The sequence below is a fragment of the Hydra vulgaris genome, chromosome 13, assembly GCF_038396675.1.
Source record: "Hydra vulgaris chromosome 13, alternate assembly HydraT2T_AEP".
Lineage (NCBI taxonomy): Eukaryota > Metazoa > Cnidaria > Hydrozoa > Anthoathecata > Hydridae > Hydra > Hydra vulgaris.
Window position 1 is genome coordinate 1,559,821 of NC_088932.1, and position 22,680 is coordinate 1,582,500.

Sequence of the window (22,680 nt, forward strand, 5' to 3'; positions counted from 1 at the left end):
GAAAATAAATTTAATTGTCCATAAAAGAACGCTTTATCTACTTTAAAAACCACAAGAAAATTGAATAAAATAGTCAACTCGGAAAAATGTAATGTAACGAACTAAAACCTCTCTTGCACAGTGATTTTGAAAATATTGACCAAAAATTTATGCGCTCATTTTAGTATATCCACGTGCCAATATGGCAACACCATACATTACTTAAAAACAAATTTTAAAAGCGCTTTATAATTGATAAATAAGTATGTTGCATTTCTGCAACACTATGCATTTAAGGGTTAAACTTGCCAAATAAATTGACTTTAGTAACATTTATATTAAACTATTGTAAATATGGTAAAACTATTAAATGTCTTTTAATTTTATTATAAGCATCATTATCTTTTGAAGAAACAAAAGATAATAATGTTGGGGTATGATTAAAAGTTTTCGTCCTATATATTACTTAAATATGCATAAAAAAAAATTCTAGAGAAAAAGTTAAACTACTTTAATAATTCTTTATATTTATGAAGATAACAATTGATGCAATAATTCTGTTGTAAATATAACTTAAACTCTTTTAATCTAATTCGTTACTGTTTAAATATATACCATCTATAATTTTAAAATTATATTCATAAATAAAAAAGTGGAAATAATTAAACTCATATTTAAAAATTACTGTCCTGAGTAAAACAAAAAATTTTAGGAGTGAGTGATCTATACTTTACTCTTTATGAGTAAAATTTTTTAATATTGTAAAATAAAAAGATATACTTAAGAAATAAAAAATATAACTTTTATGTCAACTTAAAAGTGACTTAAACCACTCTGATTCTAACCAGTATATTAATAATAATATTTTAAGCATATAGTATATTAATAATAATATTATAAGCATATAGTATATTAATAATAATATTATTATTAGCTGGTTAAAATCTTAATGTATTAGGTCAAATTTTAAGTAGAAGTTGACTTACACCACTTAGATTCTAGCTATCTAGAATCAGAGTGGTTTAAATAAACTTTTACTTAATTATTAAGTAGAAATCAATATACATTACTTTGATTTTAGCCAGCTCATACCTTTTAGGTGTATCACAAATTGGTTTTACCAAACAAACGTGTTGCAATGCAGAACATTTTTGTTGCACAACCATAAGATCATCATCATTATCATCATTAGTATATGGTTCTCTTTTCAGTATTGCAACATTGTCATTGGCACACACGATTTTAGATTTTAACCATGCCGCTTAGTTTTTTTAAATTTTTTATTTAGTAATTAGAAAGTTATAAACTTTTTAGATGTGTTATTTTTGAAAAAAAATTTTGAGCATAAACCTTACATAATCGTTTTAATGAATGTGTTGCATGAATGTATTGAAAAAATTATGCATAGGGATCATAATAATGACATTCGGGTTTTTTTATTCATTTTCTTTAAATAAAGCTATAAACTAAATAAATTCACATTTTAAAATTTTGACATTTTTAAAATCATTGTGGCGTCATCATTGTGACGTTTTAAAGTTTCTGAGTTCAGGTAAACTTTATATAATATATTAGTTAAAAAATCTCAGTTTTCAAATTGCATTTTTTTTAAAAACGTTTACTGGAATTTTTTTACATACATTTTCAAGAACATTTTTTTTGCTGAATGTAATATTTATTAGATCAAATGTCCAAAAATTAAAACTTTGCTTTTGAAACAAAAAATTACTTTTTTGAATTTGAGTTTTAAATGTTAGGTATTACATTACCCAAACTATGCAAGTTGCATTACTGAACATACTTGTTTTTGCTAATAAATGATTATGAAAGGTATATTTTTTGGTATCTTTTGATAAGTTGATATTTAATAAATTATATGTTTGTATTTAATAAATGATAAGTTTTTATTTAAGATAATACTTTACTCTTTTTTATCCAAGCAACTAATAACTGTAAAACTGAACTGAAGTCAGGCATAATTGTATTATAATATTTCAAGGGTAAAAAAATGAAATATTATTAAAAACAGGAGAAAAGTATATTTTTTACTTCATATGAAACTATATATTGTAAGTTTATGAACACAAATTTTAAATAAATAAATAATGCTTTTAATACAAGTATTTATAGATAAATTTTAAATAAATAATGTTTTTAATACAAGTATTTATAGAAAACAAATGAGTTCATCTTGAATAAACTAATAATACTATTACAATGTTTAAATAAATAAAATAAAATAGTAGCCGCTGCAAAATGGCTAGCCAATAACAAGCCCTTATATTACATAGACAATATTATGTAACATTTTTGTAGATTTTTATAAAGACACAGTTTTTATAAAAGTCTATGAAAATGTTTATTTTTTTATTTTTATATATGTTTTTTATATTTTTGCCAAAAAAAAACAAAAAATTGCTTAAATAAAGTAGAAAAACACCAAAAAACCCTAAAATACTTTATAAAAAAAACGTATGAAAAGGCTTTTTTTGACCCAATAAAAAAATGCTAAAAGATGAAATTGCGTTTTTTTGCAACTCTTTATGTATGTGTATATATATATATATATATATATATATATATAAATTTTTATATAAATAAATTATAAATGTTATATACATAAAAATATAAATTCAATAATAACAAAATAAACTAAAAAAAACTTTTTAATATGGTAGTATAAATAATAGGATCAAACAGATATAGTTTTAAAAATAATGCAGTCTGTGTTAAAATTGTTGAAGAAAATTTTGAAACTTTGAAATGTTTGATGGTAAAGCTTTAGTTTCTGACTCAATTCAAAGCATTAAAAAAACATGACTTTTTCAGAAAAAAACCAAATAAGCACTATTAAATTTTTCTGAGAAATGAAATGTTTTTAATTGTATTCCATTGCTTATTTTTGCATATGTTGAGGTATTATTGAAAAGTATGTTGTTGCAAGGCTTTAGATGTTGACATCAATAGAGCAAAGTATTTCAAAAATAAGATTGAGTTAATTAAAAACATCCACCTTTATCCTTAAAAAAAAGAAAAGAAATTTTTAAATTTATAAAAATTTGAATTTTACAGCAATCACAGAATACTTAAAGGTACATGAAAGGGCAAAAGAAGAGGGAAGTTAAAAAACTCAATTATATCTTCATTTGAAAGTCTTTTTTATTAATTCTGTATATTATTTTTTGTTTAACTGTGCGATAATAAAATATTCACAACAATAAAATAACTGTAATTGTCATGGTTATAATAACTTTTATGACAAGTTTTAAGAACTAATTAATAATTAAAAAACTAGATAAAATAATCATTATTTGCATAAATTTCTGTAAATAAAGAGTAATAGAAAAAACTAAAGTGAATTGGTCAATTTTTGGTCTAAGAGTGGGTTTGATAACTGAATGTTTAAATATTTGTGCAAAAGTTTTGAAAAAGATACTAAATATATGACAAGAATAAAGACTTATATTTTTGATCAGGTTTAAGTGCTTTTGCATCTATATAACTGAAAAAAATAAAGTTGCATTAACATTTGAAACTTTATTTAGCTTGTGCACCCTGCACAAATGTTGTATATACCCTGTATATATGTTTACAATCAGTTCACAGGTCAGGAGTATTTAATAACTTTAATAATTTTTTAACTAACTTTTTTAGATAATTTTGATTCAACCAAATAAATTGACTCGAGTAACATTTAAATTAAACTATTGAAATCATGGTAAAATTGTTTAATTCTTTTAATTTTATTATAAACATCTTTTGTCAAAATAAAAGATAAAAATGTTGGAGGTAATAATTGTTAGTTTATGTGACACATTACTTACATACACATTAAAAGTAAAACATGAAAAAAAAAGTTAAATTATTTTATTAATCTTAACATTTATGAAGAGTACATCTAATTTATAAATCTGTTGTAAATACTACTTCAACTCATTTGAAATTATTATACTATTGTTTAAGAATATACTATCTATAATTTTGAAATTATATTTGCAAATAAAAAAAGGAAATAAATAAGTTCATATTTAAAAATTACTGGCAAATAATAATTTCCTTAACTAAGCTTTATTGATAAAGCTCTTTAACACAACCACCTCTAGATTAGTTTTTACCCTGAGTAAATTAAGCAATTTTAGGTGTGAATGGTAACTCAAATGTTACTCTCTATAGATGAAATCTTTTGATATTATGATCTTTTGGTATATGATATTTAAGTTAATTTAAAGATGACTTGAACCACTTTGTTTCTTTTATTTGATTATTTTATTTTAATTCTCCTCCCCAAGACCATGAAGGCTACTACAGTCGAGGAGGCTACTTTAGTTGTGGTTACGACTCTATAACTTCGAAACATGAACCTTGACAAACAAGGCTGGTGCGCCAAGAAACAAGTTGACCGCAGTACTACCAATGATGTGGTGGGGATTGAACTCAGAAGTTCTTGCTTATGAGGCTAGCACTCTAAACTACACCACTACCACATATAATAAAAATTGTTTGATTAGTGAAGTGAAATATATTAATATTAAAACAAAAAGGTATTTTTTAGAAGTATATTTATGGAAATCTATTTTATATAAACAGCCTGCACAAGTACGCATGTGTTTAAATTTGGAAAGTTCTTATACTCAATTTGCATTCACAAATTTAATTAAAAAAAGCTTCTGATTCTAACCAGCTAATATAAACTGGTTCTAATTAGTTTATAATACAAGCTTAGAATCATTATGTTTAGAATCCTTACGTTTAGAATTCTTATGTTTAGAATCATTATGTTTAGAATCATTATTTTTAGGTCAATCTTTACTGAATAACTAAGTAGAAGTTATAAACTAAGAAGACTTATGCATCTCAGATTCTAAACAGCTAGAGCTGGTTAGAATCAAAGTGATTTAACACAATTTTTACTCAATTATTGAGTAGAAACTGGCTTTAAAGTTGGATAACTTTTAAAATTAATTTTACTCACAACAAAACACCTAATTTTAAGCCAGAAAAAGCCATTTTTAGATATGCTTTTTTGTATTAAATTTGTAATGCAAATTGAGTAGAAGAATTTTACAACTTTAAACACATGTGCAATTGTTTAGGCTACTGATATATAATAGATTTCCATAAATTAACTTCTAAAAAACATTTTTGTTTTAATACTAGTATATTTAACTTAACTAATTAAAAAAATTTAATATAATACATTCAAAAATATAGTATAATACATGCATAAATATACATAAACTTGTATAAATATAACTATTCATATATCAGTGGTGGATATTGGATTTTTTTCAGGATGCAGGATTTCAGCAATGACATATCCAAGTATTGTAAAAATTATTATTCAAATTAATATAATTTTAAAAGCTATGCACTAGAGTCTGTGTTGTGACTCTTGAAGAAAATATTAATATATAAACTGATTCATTCCAATATTATACAATTTGTGGCAGAGTTTTTGCCAACAGTTCTATTTGATATTGCATTATCTAAGTCATGTCTAAGAGTGAAAAGACCACGTAGCTAAATTTTCTCTAAATAGTTGATCTATACTATCTAGATGCACTGTGGATTACTTCCATGTGTATCGTGACCAACTGGCAAAGTCTAAAAAAAATATAGAATACAAAACTAAACATGACATGCTCAGAGCGGAAATTTATTTTGTTTATTTGTCTTATCTATTTACATATAAGTAGCCATAGTAACCATAACTTTAAGTAGATCTTCAGTAAATACAAAAGTTTAACATACTTTAAAACATACATATGCATAAATTTATCAATATATTTCAATTTATTTTAATAGGATTTTGAAACTTTAAAATGTTAATTTGATAATAAATCTTTTCAATCTAATAAATTTTCACTACAATAAAATAATAATAGCTGTAATTATCATGGTTATGACTAACTTTTATTACAAGTTTTAAAAACTAATTAGTAATTAAAAAACTATTTAAAATAACTGTGCATGAATTTCTTGAAATAAAAAGGGATAGAAAAAGCAAAACTTAAAGTATATGTGAATTTCTGTGGTCTTATAGTGGATTTGATAACTGAATGTTTAAATATTTCTGCAAACAATTTAGAAAAAAGTATGAAATATATTACAAGCATCTATATATATATATATATATATATATATATATATATATATATATATATATATATATATATATATATATATATATATATATATATATATATATATATATATATATATATATATATATATATATATATATATATATATATATATATATATATATATATATATATATATATATATATATATATATATATATATATATATATATATATAAATCAATTTATAAAAAAAATATATATATAAATATATATGAATTCAAGATCAACTTAAAATTTTTTTTTCAAAAATTATCAAAGTTTATTAACATATTTTCAAATGAAGTTGAGTTTTATTATTGCTCATATTTATCATTGCTTTATTATTCAAATGAGTTTTATTTCTGCAATCAGGTTTAAGTAGGTTGCTTTTTTAACTATAAAACTAAAGAAAAAATTAAGTTGCATTAACATATAAAACTTTATACTTTTAGTTGTGGTTACAACCATCTCTTAACTATATAACTCATAAACACAAACCAAGTTGAGTTTGGTACTGCCAGGGATGTGATGGGGATCAAACTTTGAACTTTTCACTCTTGAGGCGAACACTCTACCATTACACCACTACTGCTTTTATTCAATTATTGAGTAGTTGTAAATATTATTAACAATTAAGTAATTGAGTTATAATTGAATTAATGACTTTTACTCAATTGTTAAGTAGAAATTTACTCAATTATGAATACAATTACACCAATTTTATTCTAGTCAGCTCATATTCTTTAAATATATCACAAATTGGTTTGTAAATTTGTTACAAAACTATGTGAGTTTGTGAAATCTTTAAAATTGATTTTACTCAAAAAAAAAATTAATAATTTTAACACAAAAAAAGCACTTTTAACTTAATTGCATTTTTTGTATTAAATTTGTAAATACAAATTGAGTAGAAGAGTTTTACAACTTTTAACACGTGTGTAACTGTATAGGCTGTTGATATATAAAAGATTTCCATAAATTCATTTCTAAAATATACATTTTTATTTTAATACCAATGTATTTTACTCATCAAACAATTTTTGCATCCCTTAACTTCCTTTAAATAAAATTTTTTTTGTTCCAGCTGACGATGTGACCACTTCATAAAAAAGAAGATTTATTTAAAGTTACAAAAGCGAAAGCGCTTTCCAATAAAAGACAAAAAAATTGCAATAACAAAAAAGAGATGCTTTATAGAACAAAAGTGTTATCTAACATTTTAGTTATATTACCACGCATTCATATGATCATTATCCTCATCATCACCATCATTATCACCATCATCATCATCATCATCATCATCATCATCATTATCGTTATCATCACGGTTATTTAAACATGACATTAAGTGCATTTTAATTTGCACTTCATGTCACGATTATTTTATAATTTCTTTAATTCTTTCTGTCAGGTTGGTCAGATTGGGGCAACTGGTCTTATTGTTCTGTTACTTGTGGTGTTGGAATTATGAATAGAACAAGAATGTGCCTTGGTACAATTGATTTATGTGTAGGAAACACTACTGATATAATTGATTGCTCCAGTAATCAAACATGTGCAGGTATTTAATGAATAAATGTTTAATGTCTTATAAAATTATTGTTTTATTATTATCGTCATTATCATCCTCTTCCATTTAATCAATATTTTTATCATAACAACCATCCTCCTCCTCCTCCTCCTCTCCTCCTCATTATCATCATCATCATTGTCATCATCATCCTCTTCATCATCATCATCATCCTTCCTCTCCTCCACTTTATTATCATCACCCTCCTTTTCCTCCTTATCATCATCATTATCAACACAGTTATCCAAAATGACTTTGCGAAATTGCATTTTAATTTGCCATCTAATATCACGTTTGATTTTTGTTTAGCAATCTCAAAGTCAAGTTGGTCAGATTGGGGCAGCTGGTCTAATTGCACTGTTACATGTGGTGTTGGAATTATGAATAGAACAAGAGTGTGCCTTGGTGCTATTGATTTATGTGTAGGAAACATTAATGATATAACCTATTGCTCCAGTAATCAAACATGTACAGGTATTTAATGAATAAATGTTTAATGTCTTATGAAGTAATTATTATAAAACTTGTAAATTAAACATAGAAAGAATTTGAAATAAAAGAACACACACACATACACACATACACACACACACACACACATACACACACACACACACTCACACACACACACACACACACACACACACACACACACACACACACACACACACACACACAAAAAAGAATAAACAAAGAAAACTAGTATAAAAATATAAATAAGAAGAAAAAAAAAAGAAGAAAAGAATATATAATATATATAATAATTATATAATAATAAATAATAGTTATAATAATAATAATAATAATAATAATTGTAATAATAATAATAGCAATAATTGTAATAATAATAGTATTAGTAATAATAATAACAGTAATACTAATATGAATCATATTAATAGTAATATGAATAAAAAAACATTACAAATAATAATTATAAAAATAATTGTAGTAAAATTTATAACTATGGTAGAAATTATAAAAATAAAGATAACATTGCAAAAATTATAACAATAACCATAAAACTATTACTTCAATGGAATCACTATCATTATCATTATAAATAAGATTAGTCATTTAAAACATATAATGATAGTAATAACAATAGTTATAAGTTTAAAAAGAAAAAAGAAAACTTAAAATAGTTTTTTTTTATGTAGTGATTTATTAAAGCAATAATGATAAAGAGAATTAATATTCGTTACATATATACTTAAATAAAAATTTCTTAATTTGGTTACGATTGAGATCAATAATGTTGGTAATAAAAGGGTACTTAGTTAAAATATTTTTTTTGATAAATTGTATTGTTTGATTTTATAAATTGTATTAAATGATTGCAGTGAGAAATACATTGATGTTTTATTAAGAGCTTGCCAAATTTGACAATGTTGAAAAAAGAAGTGTGTAAATTAATTTTTTCAGTATTTTTAGTGTAATAGTTATGTGTATTACTTGTTTTATTAAAAAAATTATTAAACAAATTTGGTAGATTATTTTGGAGATAATTTTGGATTATTTTGGAGATTTTGAAACAAAAAGAGAGAGTTATAAAGCTTCACTAGATCTTAAAATTTTAGAATTTTTAATTTAGAAAATCTTTTTTGGATACTAGATTGTAAAGGAGAAAATTTCATAATTCTTATGGAAGTGTGTTGTAAACTGTTTGTACTATTTGATAGAAAACTACCTTTTTTGACCCAAAACAATGCAACAATAGCTTAGATAGGAGAACAACATATTGTAAATTGATATTAGAGTATGTTGGGGAACATAGTTTTGTATTATTGACAATATACTATTGGCTCAAGATGGAGTTTTTTATTTAACCAAATTAGTTAATAGTACCACAATAGGTTTTTGTCAAGAAATGTTCTGAGATTTTTTATACATTTAGATAAAAGTCTTTTACCATTAATTCTAGTGTTTGCATTATCGTTATTAATCCTTTTTTTTCTATCATTATCATTGTCATAATCATCATCATCATTATTATCGTCATGATTATAGTATTCACTGTTATCAAATTTATTATCATCATTATTACCTTTGCCCTTTTCTTTTTTATCATATTATAATGGTAACATAAAAAATGATGATGATAATGATAATGATGATCTTGATGATTATGATGATGACGATGATCTTGCTGCTGCTGCTGCTGATGATGATGATGATGATGATGATGATGATGATGATGATGATGATGATGATGATGATGATGATGATGATGATGATGATGATGATGATGATGATGATGATGATGATGATGATGATGATGATGATGATGATGATATTGCTGATAATGATGATGACAAGAGGAATGTGTAGAGTTTCTATAAAAACTGTATAGACAAATTTATATAGAAACTCAAGGCGGTATAGAAATACTACTTAAATGTATAGAAATCCAACACATGTATAGAAAAGCTATATTGCAAGGTAGAGTTTCTATAAAGTGGTTTTTTTTTTTTTTTTTTTTTTTTTAATTAGCTTTTTATTTAAATAACGCATTTCTATTTTTCAACATAGAAAGAGTTGTATTGAAACTATTTATAGATATGATTACCAATAAATAGTTTAAATATATTTAATACATATATCTTGTATACGCGCATAATATATTAAGTACATATATTTAGCATATATATATATATATATATATATATATATATATATATATATATATATATATATATATACATATACATCTTACACACAAGTCTGAATGAAAAGATGAAATCATAGTTTCATCATCATACAGTTTTTAATTTTTTTAATTGATCTTCAGTATGACAAAAGTTGACAAAGTTTTCCAGTTTTATCAAATTTTTTAATGAACTGCATGAAAAGAAACAACTAGTTTCTTTTTTATTTCAAAATTAAATTGAAAGACTCAAAGAAAATGATTTTCTAACAATTTGTTTTAAAGAGTGATTTGCGTTTGTAATCAAAGAAAGTTGAATCTTGGTGCATACAAGGCCAATGATTATACCCTCATTGCATTGCAACCATTTCAAAATTATTTTTCTAAGTTGCAAGGGTTAAGAAACCCTTGTGTACTGAGCTCCATGACTTTTTACTATGTTTATAATGACATATAACACTGATTGTCAAAACAATGTTATAGTCAATTTAATATAGTAACTTCCACTGTGATAGCTTTTACGTCAAAATAAGCTGTGCTTTTGTGTCAATATAAGCTGTATGCTGCTTATTTTGACACAAAAGTAGATGTGGCTATTTGTAATTATTTTTAGGCACCACAACATTGTTACTCTAGCTGTTCTATGTGACTAAGCAAATGATTAAATACTGGCTACCCATGACATTTGGCATTCCTATGATCTGGCATGAGCCACAAGAACATTTCAATGGTTGTTATTTTTACTCCGTTAATCTTTCTTATACTGCTATAAGAACTGGTAGTATATTATATCCAAATGTTCAATCCGCTTCTTGTCCAATACAACTCTCAGATTCAATTTCAGTACACAAGATTAAAAGAAAAGTACTTGTTACAAAAAGGTGTTAGAATTTCAGTTTATCCTAAATGTTCACAAAATATCATTTCATTTTTTCAAATAGAAAATGAACTCTGTTAATGTTGTGACATTGACGGTTTATTTCAATTCTTTGAACAGGAACACAATTCTACTGAATGGCATCTTTTTATTGATGCCTTAAAAACAAGTGTCAAAGCTGAGTTGTTACATTGGTATTTGATGGTAGCTGAATTGTTAGCATTCAGCTACCATATGTGCCTGTTGCATATTCAATGATCATGTAAGAAACCTACAAAAATCCAAAAGATATTTATATTAAGTAAATGGATGATTAGTGATGTTAATCTGAAATTCGTTACAATCCTAACTAGACTACAAGCAGGGTACACTTAGTTTCCTCTTTCTATGTACTAGTAATATCGCACTTGACATAACAATCTAAATAGAAGTGTCATCATCAATGTGTTTTGTAAATATATCATTAAAAAAAAAAATGGCTTGTAATTGAAATTTACACATTAAACGTTAATGCATATGCCAAATTTGAAATTTGTACTCCAAAATCAACAAAGTACAAATGAAACTATTTTTATAAAAAACTTCATTAAATTTTGTTGGTCAGTGTAATTATTTCTGTGTTATAGTTGCTTCAAAATAGTCCTCTAGCTTCTCCAAATCTAAATCATGGACAGCTTTATTTCCGATACTCATTAGGGCAAAACTACTAACTTTTTTTGAAATTTGATAAATGTATGTAACACTTTTTTAATTTAGAATTAAAAAACTGCGCTCTGTCACTGACAATTTGCAAAATAATATACAAGCGGTTTCAGAATTAAATGAGAAACAAACAAATGATCACATTTTTAACAGACTTGCAAATCCCCATTTCATACATAATGGGAACAAAAATATGTCCCTGTAAACGCCGACTAGGAGTATATATATATATATATATATATATATATATATATATATATATATACACATATATATATATATAAATTCATATATATATACATATATATACATTAGGGTGATGACTTTTATACAACCTCATTTCCCTGTATCATAATTTGATGAGCTTTATTTAAGATTAAATAAAATATTACATTCAAGGCAATTTGATAAAAAAACCTCACGCACAAAATGATTTTAAGAATTTTATTTATTAGCTTTTTGGCCAAATTTTTGAAGTCACTGTAAGCAGATACAAAATTGAACACAAGCTGTAGAGTCACATCCATACAACATTATATAGGATCATTAAACGCACAAGGAAGTCAACTATTCACGATAATGTCATTAGAGAGGATGAATCTTAGTGGGAGGTTGTTCGTTTTGCAGCAGGAGTCGTGCAATTCTTGCATAACTTTGATGGCACAATTTTTGATGGAGTCTTATTCCTCTCAGTTAAGTGACGAAAATTACAAGTGAGGTGGTAGAGAAACTTCATGTCATCTCTCCAGGCGTCTGTTTCCCTTATCTCAGTTTTACCTTTGCTGAAGGCTGCTTTCAATTTATCGTAATTTCTCATCAAATCCTGCACAAAGAAATACTTGATGTTTGGTGATTTAGTTGACCCATGGAGCTTATCGTCCATGACAATGCGAAGAATCCGGTCTAGCACATGGTGCTGGCAACTGATGAACTAGGGTTTGGGGTGACCTTTCTCTTCGAACATTTGCTGCAGCCGAACAACAACATGCCTGTATTCATGTTTTGGTGTTGGCAACTATCATCACAACTGATCCCCACAAATTGAACTCCTCTAACACATCCTGGAGTCTTTCTGCAATTGTTTGAGATTTCCCATCTTTCAATTTTAGCGCAGTCAACTTCTTTCTTTCTTGAAGACCACGGCCTTATATTCAAAGCCCTCAATGTATTTGCCGTCAAAGTGTATGCTCCACTTCTCCAGATAAAGTATGCTCACCAAGTTTTTCTTCCCCTGAGCAGCCCTCATGTAGATAGCCTTGTGGATTGCTGATTGACATGGGGTTAGGATTTTAATGCCCTCACCAGAAAGCTGGCGGCACACCACTGCTGCTCCGTGGGACAACAGCTTTGAGCATGTAACAAGACATCTTGCAATGGTGGTTGGGTTATGCTTCCATTTTGCTAATTGATGCTGTATTGTCATCCTCCCAAGGACTGTCTGTACTGTTCTTGGATGAGCCCCTGCTACTTTCGGAACAGTCATATAGCGCTAAGCTGGTAATTGTGGACACAGTCGCTTCCATTGCCCTCATTTGCTTGGATGGGTGGATGGCGTTTGCACTAGCAAGTTTGCCAATCGAATAACCAATGTAACTTTTGCTCTCAATTTGCAGTTAGTAGAGGTTCTTATCCTCTTTGCACAACCATTCGCCTTTCATCTTGGTCAAACAGTTCATTCAATGAACCAAAGTTTTTTTTTTTTTCTGCAGCTCTCATAGTCTTTCAGAAGTTTTGCTAGTTTTGCACAAATGGCTTGATCAGATACATGCGGGAAGTTCAACGTTTTGCTCCATAGGTCTTTAAGCTTTACAGCAATTAAACCGATCCTCTCTCTCCATTCTTTGGCAGTGGATTCAAGACATTTGAAGCGTCCAATGACATGGTTTTTCAGAGGCATGCAACTCAGTTCGCTCAAGGGTGCTTCAAAAATTGCTGTGTTGCCTCTTCTGATGGGGCTTGAAACTGAACTAAGTTCTTTGTCCATGTTTCCTTTTTTTTTGTTTTTTTTGTTTTTTTGTTAATTCACCTCCCCAAGGCCCAGAAGGCCACTACAGACGAGGAGGCTACTTAATTGTGGTTATAACCCTCTCTCAACTCTGTAACTCCGAAACACAAAACTTGACAAACAAGGCCGCTGCGCGGAGAAACAAGTTGAGCGCAGTACTACCAGGGACGTAGTGGGGATCGAACTCGAAACCTCTCGCTTATGAAGCAAGCCCTCTACCACTAGACCACTACCGCATATTCCTTGTTCTTCTCTGTGTTAGAAAAGCTCTTCTTGAACGACATCTTTTAATCAACAACTGAAATAGGAAAGGCCTTAACATCAATCTTAATTACATAACAAATTAAAGAAACTGTTGTTAAATTTTCAATTGAACTGTTATTGTTAGTATATTTTATTTCAAAAGAAGCAAATAAAGATTTTAGATAATAAAAAAGGCAGACAATATTATATGCTCAATTATAATTTGCGAAAGAGTTAAATGTAACTTACCAAATAATACAAGGATCTCTTTATACTTAAACTATAGAGAATACGCAATAATTAAAATAAGGCAATAATAATGTTGACACCAATGATAATATAATATAGTATAATATATTAAGATAATATAATAAGCTCAACTACCCGCTTTGAACCCCTCGCTTATACACCAATTTATATATTTATATATATATATATATATGTGTATATATATATATATATATATATATACACATATATATATATATATAAATATATAAATTTTTTTACTAATTATATATATATATATATATATATATATATATATATATATATATATATATATATATATATATATATATATATATATATATATATATGTATATATATAAGTTAGTAAAAAACACTTATCTAACTTTTTTCTTCAACTTGAAGTTTCACCATTGCTGGATCATCAGGAAGAGTTCTTCCTGATGATCCAGCAATGATGAAACTTCAAGTTGAAGAAAAAGATAGATAAGTGTTTTTTACTAATTTATTATTGCTCTGTTCTTTAAGAACATTGAGCACTCTATTTGTAAAATACACTAACATACTTTACATATATATATATATATATATATATATATATATATATATATATATATATATATATATATATATATATATATATATATATATATATATATATATATATATATATATATATATAAATATAAATATATATATATATATAAATATGTATATATATATGCTGTCAATGCAATTACAAAAAATGCTAAAATGGCTACATAAATAACATTTTAAAGTGACTTGTGCGTGACCTTATTTATATTTATTAATATTTTAATGGAATAAACGTCATTTTATTCATTAATGAGCAAAAGTTCATTAATTCGTGCTGCAGGAATTAATGTTTCAGAAAAAAAATCAAAAAGTTATCACCCTAATATACATATATATATATACATATATATATATACATCAATATATATATATATATATATATATATATATATATATATATATATATATATATATATATATATATATATATATATATATATATATATATATATGTATATATATTTAAACTTCTTTTCTTCCAACAAGGCTGCAAGCAGCTACTAATTAAAGTTGGAAGTTACTGAAAGAGAAAAGATGAAGATTGTAGATTAACGGATGACTTGAAGGATTGCAAATTATATGAATCAGGAAAGCAAGATAAAGGAAGTGAATTCCAAAGAGCTGATGTTCGAGGAAAAAAACTAGACAAATAAGCGTTTTTGGAGCACTTAGGAACAGTCACAGAAAAAGGATGACACTTAATTGAATGACTTGCATTGCAACTTATTAATACTAACTAACTATGTATATTTAGAAATTTAGATGTATACATCCTAAAAAATAAGACAAATATTTATATGACAGTCAAAAAAACTTTATTCTGGCTTACTTTATACTGGCTTATTTGTTTTAAAAAACAAAGAGTTTACAAGGCTTTATGTGTACTCCTGGAATTGCAATAAAAAACAACAAGTTGCAATAAAAAACAAAGGGCTGCAAAATCCAACATAGGTCATCTCACATTGCTTTATTAAACAAATGCATTGCAGTACAGAACATTGGTGTTGCTTTACTGAACATCCATATGATCATCATCATTGTCATCATCATCATCATCATCATTATCTGTATCATCATAATAATTACAATTATAATAATTTATTCTTCTTAAAAACTCCTTTAGGTTACGTTTTATATTAAAAAAATTAAAGTAATTTAACATGAAAATTAATGTTAATGTTTTAGCAAACACTTTATCATATTGGTCAGATTGGAGCATTTGGTCAAATTGTAGTGTCTCCTGTGGTGGTGGAACTAAGAATAGAACAAGGATGTGTCTTGATCAAGTTAACCCATGTGTAGGGAACACTACTGATATAACTGATTGTTATAGCAATTTAACTTGTGCAGGTATTTAAAAAGTGTTATTTATCATTATTCTCATTATTTTCATCATCAGTGTTTTCATTACTGCTAACATCATCATTGTTATCATGATTATCTGCCATTGTCATCATTCTTTAATTCATTGTCTTTATTATTAGTATCTTTTTTTTGCAGTGTCTACCAAACTTATCATCATCATTACTATCATCATTGTTATTAACTATCAATTTTATCATCATCATCAACTTCTTAATTTTCATTATAAACATCGTCATTTTCATTATCATTATTATAATCATCATCATCATCATTGCGTTCATTATTAAACATTGTCATCAGCATCATTATCATTATTATAATCATCATCATCTTCAGTATTATTATCATAGTCATCATTATCAACATCATCATTATCTTTTTCATCATCATTATAGTCATTAAAATCATCATTTCAAATATCATTTTTCTTTTAAAAAACTACTCAAAGTTGTATTTTATATTAATGAAAATCCAATCCATTTTATTAAATGCTTATGTTATTGTTTTAGCAAACACTATATCATATTGGTCAGATTGGAGCAGTTGGTCAAATTGTAGTGTCTCTTGTGGTGGTGGAACTAAGAATAGAACGAGGATGTGCCTTGATCCAGTAAAATCTTGTTTAGGGAATACCACTGATATATCTGATTGCTATATCAATTTAACTTGTGAAGGTATTTAAAAAGTGTTGTTTATCATAATTCTTATCACATTTCTTTTTCAATGTTATCATTATTCTAATATTCTAATGTTCTAACTTTTAATGTTATCTGCTTTTGTCATCATTCTATAAATATTTATCATAATTATTATTATCCTCCATTTTATTTTTCATTATCTAGCCAATTATCATCACCATCATTATCATTATCATCATCATTATCACCTAAATAAAAGATTTTTGATGATAATGAAGATCATCATCATTAATCTTTAGCTTTTAATATCTTGTTTATTTTTTTGTTAAGCAAACTCAAAGTCAAGTTGGTCAGATTGGGGAACTTGGTCTAATTGTACTGTTACTTGTGGTGTTGGAATTATGAATAGAACAAGGTTGTGCTTTAGTATAATTGATATATGTTTTGGCAACACTACTGATACAATTGATTGTTATAGTAATCAAACATGTACAGGTATTTAATGAATAAATGCTTAATGTCTTTTAAAATAATTTTTTTTTCATCATTATAATCACCATCTTCTTCCTCATAATCATTATTATTATTATCATCATCATCATCATCATCATCATCGTTATCATTGTTATCATTATCTTCATCGTGACAGTTATCCAAAAATGACTTTACGAAAATGCATTTTAATTTGCACTTGATGTCAGCTTCTCTTTTTTTTATTTCATCAAATCTTTTTTCAGGTTGGTCAGATTGGGGCAGCTGGTCTAATTGCACTGTTACTTGTGGTGTTGGAATTATGAATAGAGCAAGAATGTGCCTTGGTACATTTGATTTATGTGGCGGAAACACTACTGATATAGCTGAGTGCTTCAGTAATCAATCATGTACAGGTATTTAATGAATAAATGCTTAATTTCTTATAAAATAATTGTTTGGTCATCATAAATATTATCAACTGCTTCCTTATAATCATTGTTACCATCATCATAAACATCATAATTATCATCATCAGCATCACCATTATCACTGTTACCATCATTATCATGATCATTATCAACATCTATGCCATCTTTATCATTATCATCATGATCATTAATATGATCATCATTTATTCTTCTTAAAAAATACTTGCAAAAAAATTACATTTTATATTATTGAAAAATTAAAGTTATTTAATGAGATAATTTATGATATTGTTTTAGCAAACACTATACCATATTGGTCAGATTGGAGCATTTGGTCAAATTGTAGTGTCTCTTGTGGTGGTGGAACTAAGAATAGAACAAGAGTTTGTCTTGATCTAGTAAAGTCATGTGTAGGGAACACTACTGATATAACTGATTGTTATAACAATTTAACTTGTGCAGGTATAAAGTGTTTTTAGTCATAATTTTCATTATTTTATTATCAATGTTATCATTATTCGGACATCATCATTGTTATCATTTTAATCTACCATCGTCATTATTCTTTAGTATATCATCTTAATTATTAGTATCGTTTTTTTTTGCATTGTGCACCTATTTACTATCATTATCACCATCATCATTATTATTATCATCTTTGTCATCATCAACTTCATTATTATTATCATCATCATCATCATTATCATGTGGATCTATATATAGTCTTGTAACAATAATTTTGCTCTTTTATTTTCGTATAGTCAGGTTGCGTCAATAATTTTTTTACGTAATATCTTTTTATATATTCTACTTAAAGACTTCAAGAGTTAAACAATTTTAATCTTTTTAACTATTAAAATCTTTTTCTCAAGTTTGTTTACTTCTTTTATCTTATAATTATTAATTTACACTGGTTGACATTGGAAGACATTGCAATTATTAAATTAAACTGGTTGACTGGAAGACATTGCAGTAACAATTTCATTTAAAAGTCATGTTAAAATGCTTTTTTTGCTTTAGGTAATGAGAAGAGATGATTTAGAAAATAGTTTTGATATGAATTTATTGTCTTCATGTATTAGTTTAGTTGTAAACCCCGTTTTTAGGGCTTATATATAGGGTAGTATATATTTTGATCTTAAAACAATTTGCTTTATGTCCTGCTGCCTTGTAGGATACGCTTTTTTAGGCAAATGCTTGGAGAAGCCAACTCCAACTTAAAACACCCCCTGCCTTAGGTCTCTTGGTAGAGTTAAGACTAGAGATGGCGTCTTGATGAAAATACTCATCTTGTGCAGATGTTAAATGCATCCAGCTACTGTCTTGTAGAAGGCCTCCAAGGCAAAGACTTAAGGGGTAAACAGATTCTGATTGTTGACCAGCCTTGCACCTCTTACTCATTATTAGGCTGGCGCAGATGTATTTATAATACATTGTTTCCAGTTTAGAATGTTGAATGCTGGATCTTCTTGACTCAATGCATGGGTTTTGCTTGAGTCTCTGTTTTTATGACTAGGCAACTCATAATGTTATCTCCTAATGAGAGTACAGCTCTAAAACTCAGTTTTATGGTTCTGAGGTCGGCTGGTAGTCAGGTTTCATAAACTCTGTAGTAGCTCTCAATGAGGCTGATTCCATCAACAGCTGAAAAATATCAGAGTACTAACAGTGCCATGTTGCGCATGGATGGTGTCTCTGTTTGTACTTTTAATGTGCATTGTCGAGGCATCATTTAGAGCCCTTTGTTACAACTTAAGTTTATTAATAGTAATGATGTAATTTCTTGGTCTATTAAACAGAGTACTGAGTACTGTCTATGCTAAGAGTCAAGTTCTTTAACAAATTTAAAAATGAATAAAGTACCAAAATCTATAAAACACAATAAACCATCAATATCACCAAGTTCTCAAAACCTATCATTCATTAATATTTATTGTCTTCGAAGCAACTTTTCTTCTGTTGAGTTTTATCTCTTACAAAGTTCACCAAACTTTGCGAGAGATAAAACTGCAATTATGTGAACCTTGTTTTCACCAAACAAAGTTCACTTGATTGCCTTTCTTTTTGTTCTATATTGCTCTCCTTCATCCCATGACTTTGCTCTATTTGATTTTATTACTGTTCACATTGACCAAGCCCTCTTTCTTTATCCATCAGCTAATATTGTTATTGGTGGTGACTTTAATGCTTATCACACTGAATGGCTTAGCTCTAGTGTCAATGACTCTGTAGGCATTAAAACGTACAACTTTTGCCTTTCTAAATCCCTAACCCAAATAATCAACTTTCCAACTCGCTTTACAGACAACAAAAACCATTAACCTTCTCCACTCAACGTATGCCTTGTTTCTGATCCTAGTCAGTTCTCCACATTCAACCTTAAGTGATTTTGTTCACTGTTTTATTTCTTCAAAACTATTATCTTATTCTTCTTTATCATCTGAATCAGTACCTTTTACAACTACCTTATTGCTGACTGGGACTCTTTCCGCAATTTTCTTCGTGATGGCCCTTGGCTAGAAATTTTTTTCTTCCTGCTGATAAATATGCTTCTTACATAACTTCATGGAATCAGGCTGCCATGAAGTTATTTATTCCTTCTAAACAATTCTAGGTCAAGCCTCATTCTTCTCCATGGTTTTCCTCACATTGTGCTGCTGCAATTTCCAATCGAAACTATTACTTCCATATCTATCAGCAACACAATTCTCCAGAAAACAGAGGTCTTTTTTATTACTGGTAGGAACCATTGTAAAAAAATTTTTGTTTAACACCAAAGCTTGCTATTCTCAGGTCATGAAATCTCTTATTTCATCACAAAAGTTATGCCCTTGCAACTTCTTTAATAGTATCAACAATAAGGGCAAATCTGTTTCTCCTCTCAAACATCAATTCTTTGGAATTTGCTTCCTTCTTCTTGCTTTCCTGATTCATATAATTTGCATTCTTTTAAGTTGTCTGTCAATCGTTTATTTATTTATATATTATATTTGTATATATATATTCATATAAATTATATATATATTTATTTATATTTATATATATATATATGTATATATATATATATATAATATACATACATATATATATATATATATACATATATATATATACATATTAGGGTGTCCCAAAAAACAATATTTTTGAAAATAATCTGCTCCCACCCCCTAAATATGTATTATCTAATACAAAAACACTAGGTTTAACATTTGTCCCTCAAGACTCTCGAATATTTAATGCGTCCCTAATATTTTTAAAAATAAGTTTTTCAAAATTATGTCAACCTGGTACTCAAATGATGCAAAATTATTCAAAAATTTAAAAAATGAAAGTTTTGAAAGATGTATTTTTTATGATTGTTTATTTCCGCTTGCTTTATTATTTTTTTAATAGAGCTTTAACCTAGTTTTTTAATGTAGATCACTTGTTTTAATAGTTTTTAGGGGAATTTTATTTTTGTGCCTGCATTTAGAAATCAATTCAGATTTTTATTTAATAAACATTATTGGTTTACATGTATAACAATTTAAATTTATCTTGTAGACTATATATGCGTTTTTTTTATTATTATATGCAAGTAATAGACCTATTTTATAAAAAATCATCAATATTTGGTAATTTATAAGATTTTTCACTTACATTTGAGCGCTTATTTTATCAAAAAAGTATGTGCTCTTTTTTAAAACAACTAAGTATTGACAAAACATTTTACATATACTTTAAAACCCTTTGCTTTTTAAGTATTGTAATTTTAAACGATGTAGTTAAATTTGTTTTTAAACCGTTTTAAAAATCATCAAACTAAAATAACAAAAATTGTTGATAGAATCTAAATTTGGTATTTGAAAAGATTTTCTTATAGATTATTCCTTAAAACTTATACTTAACATAATCTTTTGTTTTTTTATCATTATTTATTTATTTATTTTTGTTTTTTTGTATTTAATGTTGTATTTTTTATATAGATTATAAACAATGTATAGAAAGATTTTATTAGTTACCATTAAGATATTTGTAAACGTAGTTTATGTTTATAAATTTATTACGTCAAAAAAACTTTACACATTAAATTAATTAAAAAGAAAAAATTTATTTGTGAAAAGAATTCTTTAAACTAAAGCAGTTCTCCCTTTTTTTTTTTAAAAAAAAGTAGTTTAAACTTTTCTTTTGCTTTTAATAATCTATGATAATCTCTGATGGAGAGACTTATATTTTATGTGATGAATTAGTTAACAGATAATTAGATAAAAAATTTAGTAAAAAATGCGCAACTAACTTACATTTATTTGAAACTAAATTTTGCATTCATTGTTTTATTGTTTTACATTACTTTAAAACTAAATTTTTATTTTTAAAATCATATTTAATTTTAAAATTAAAATTTTAATTTGTAAAAAAAATTGTTTTTTTTTCAATATTCTTAGTAGCAGTTAAGAGGTTAAATTTTCAGGACCTAATTTTTTCTTTAAATCATGTAATCTATTTCATGGAATCAGTACTGGTAAACAAATACTTGGACGCAAATTAGAGTCAAACCATTATTTTAATAGATATTAGAAAAACTCATTGTAAAAAATATACATTTTTTAGTTTTTTTTACTATGAAAAGAAAACTTTAAAAAAATAATTACAATCTTCGAGGAACACTTTTTATTTCAATTTAAAAAGAAAGTAGTACTATCATAAGCAGTTTACTTAGAATTCTTTATTAATTTAATAATAATTTAGATATCTAAACAACAATCATATGTTGTTTAGATATCTAAACTATTTTTAGAAAATTA

The 22,680-nt window shown here is 26.5% G+C and overlaps 1 protein-coding gene across 4 annotated transcripts in view; it reads left to right on the plus strand.

Moving 5' to 3' along the window:
* LOC100203937 (uncharacterized) overlaps positions 1 to 22,680 on the plus strand; it is a 252,056-nt gene that overhangs the window by 114,797 nt on the left and 114,579 nt on the right. For 3 of the 4 annotated variants that reach the window (XM_065815356.1, XM_065815357.1, XM_065815358.1), the window contains 7 exons: positions 7,516 to 7,665; positions 7,984 to 8,148; positions 16,177 to 16,341; positions 16,866 to 17,030; positions 17,325 to 17,489; positions 17,732 to 17,881; positions 18,194 to 18,358. In XM_065815356.1, coding sequence (XP_065671428.1) covers positions 7,516 to 7,665; positions 7,984 to 8,148; positions 16,177 to 16,341; positions 16,866 to 17,030; positions 17,325 to 17,489; positions 17,732 to 17,881; positions 18,194 to 18,358 — 1,125 coding nt within the window. Of the gene's footprint in view, positions 1 to 1,736; positions 1,810 to 7,515; positions 7,666 to 7,983; positions 8,149 to 16,176; positions 16,342 to 16,865; positions 17,031 to 17,324; positions 17,490 to 17,731; positions 17,882 to 18,193; positions 18,359 to 22,680 lie in introns of those variants that run through there. The other variant, XM_065815359.1, reaches the window with a different exon arrangement.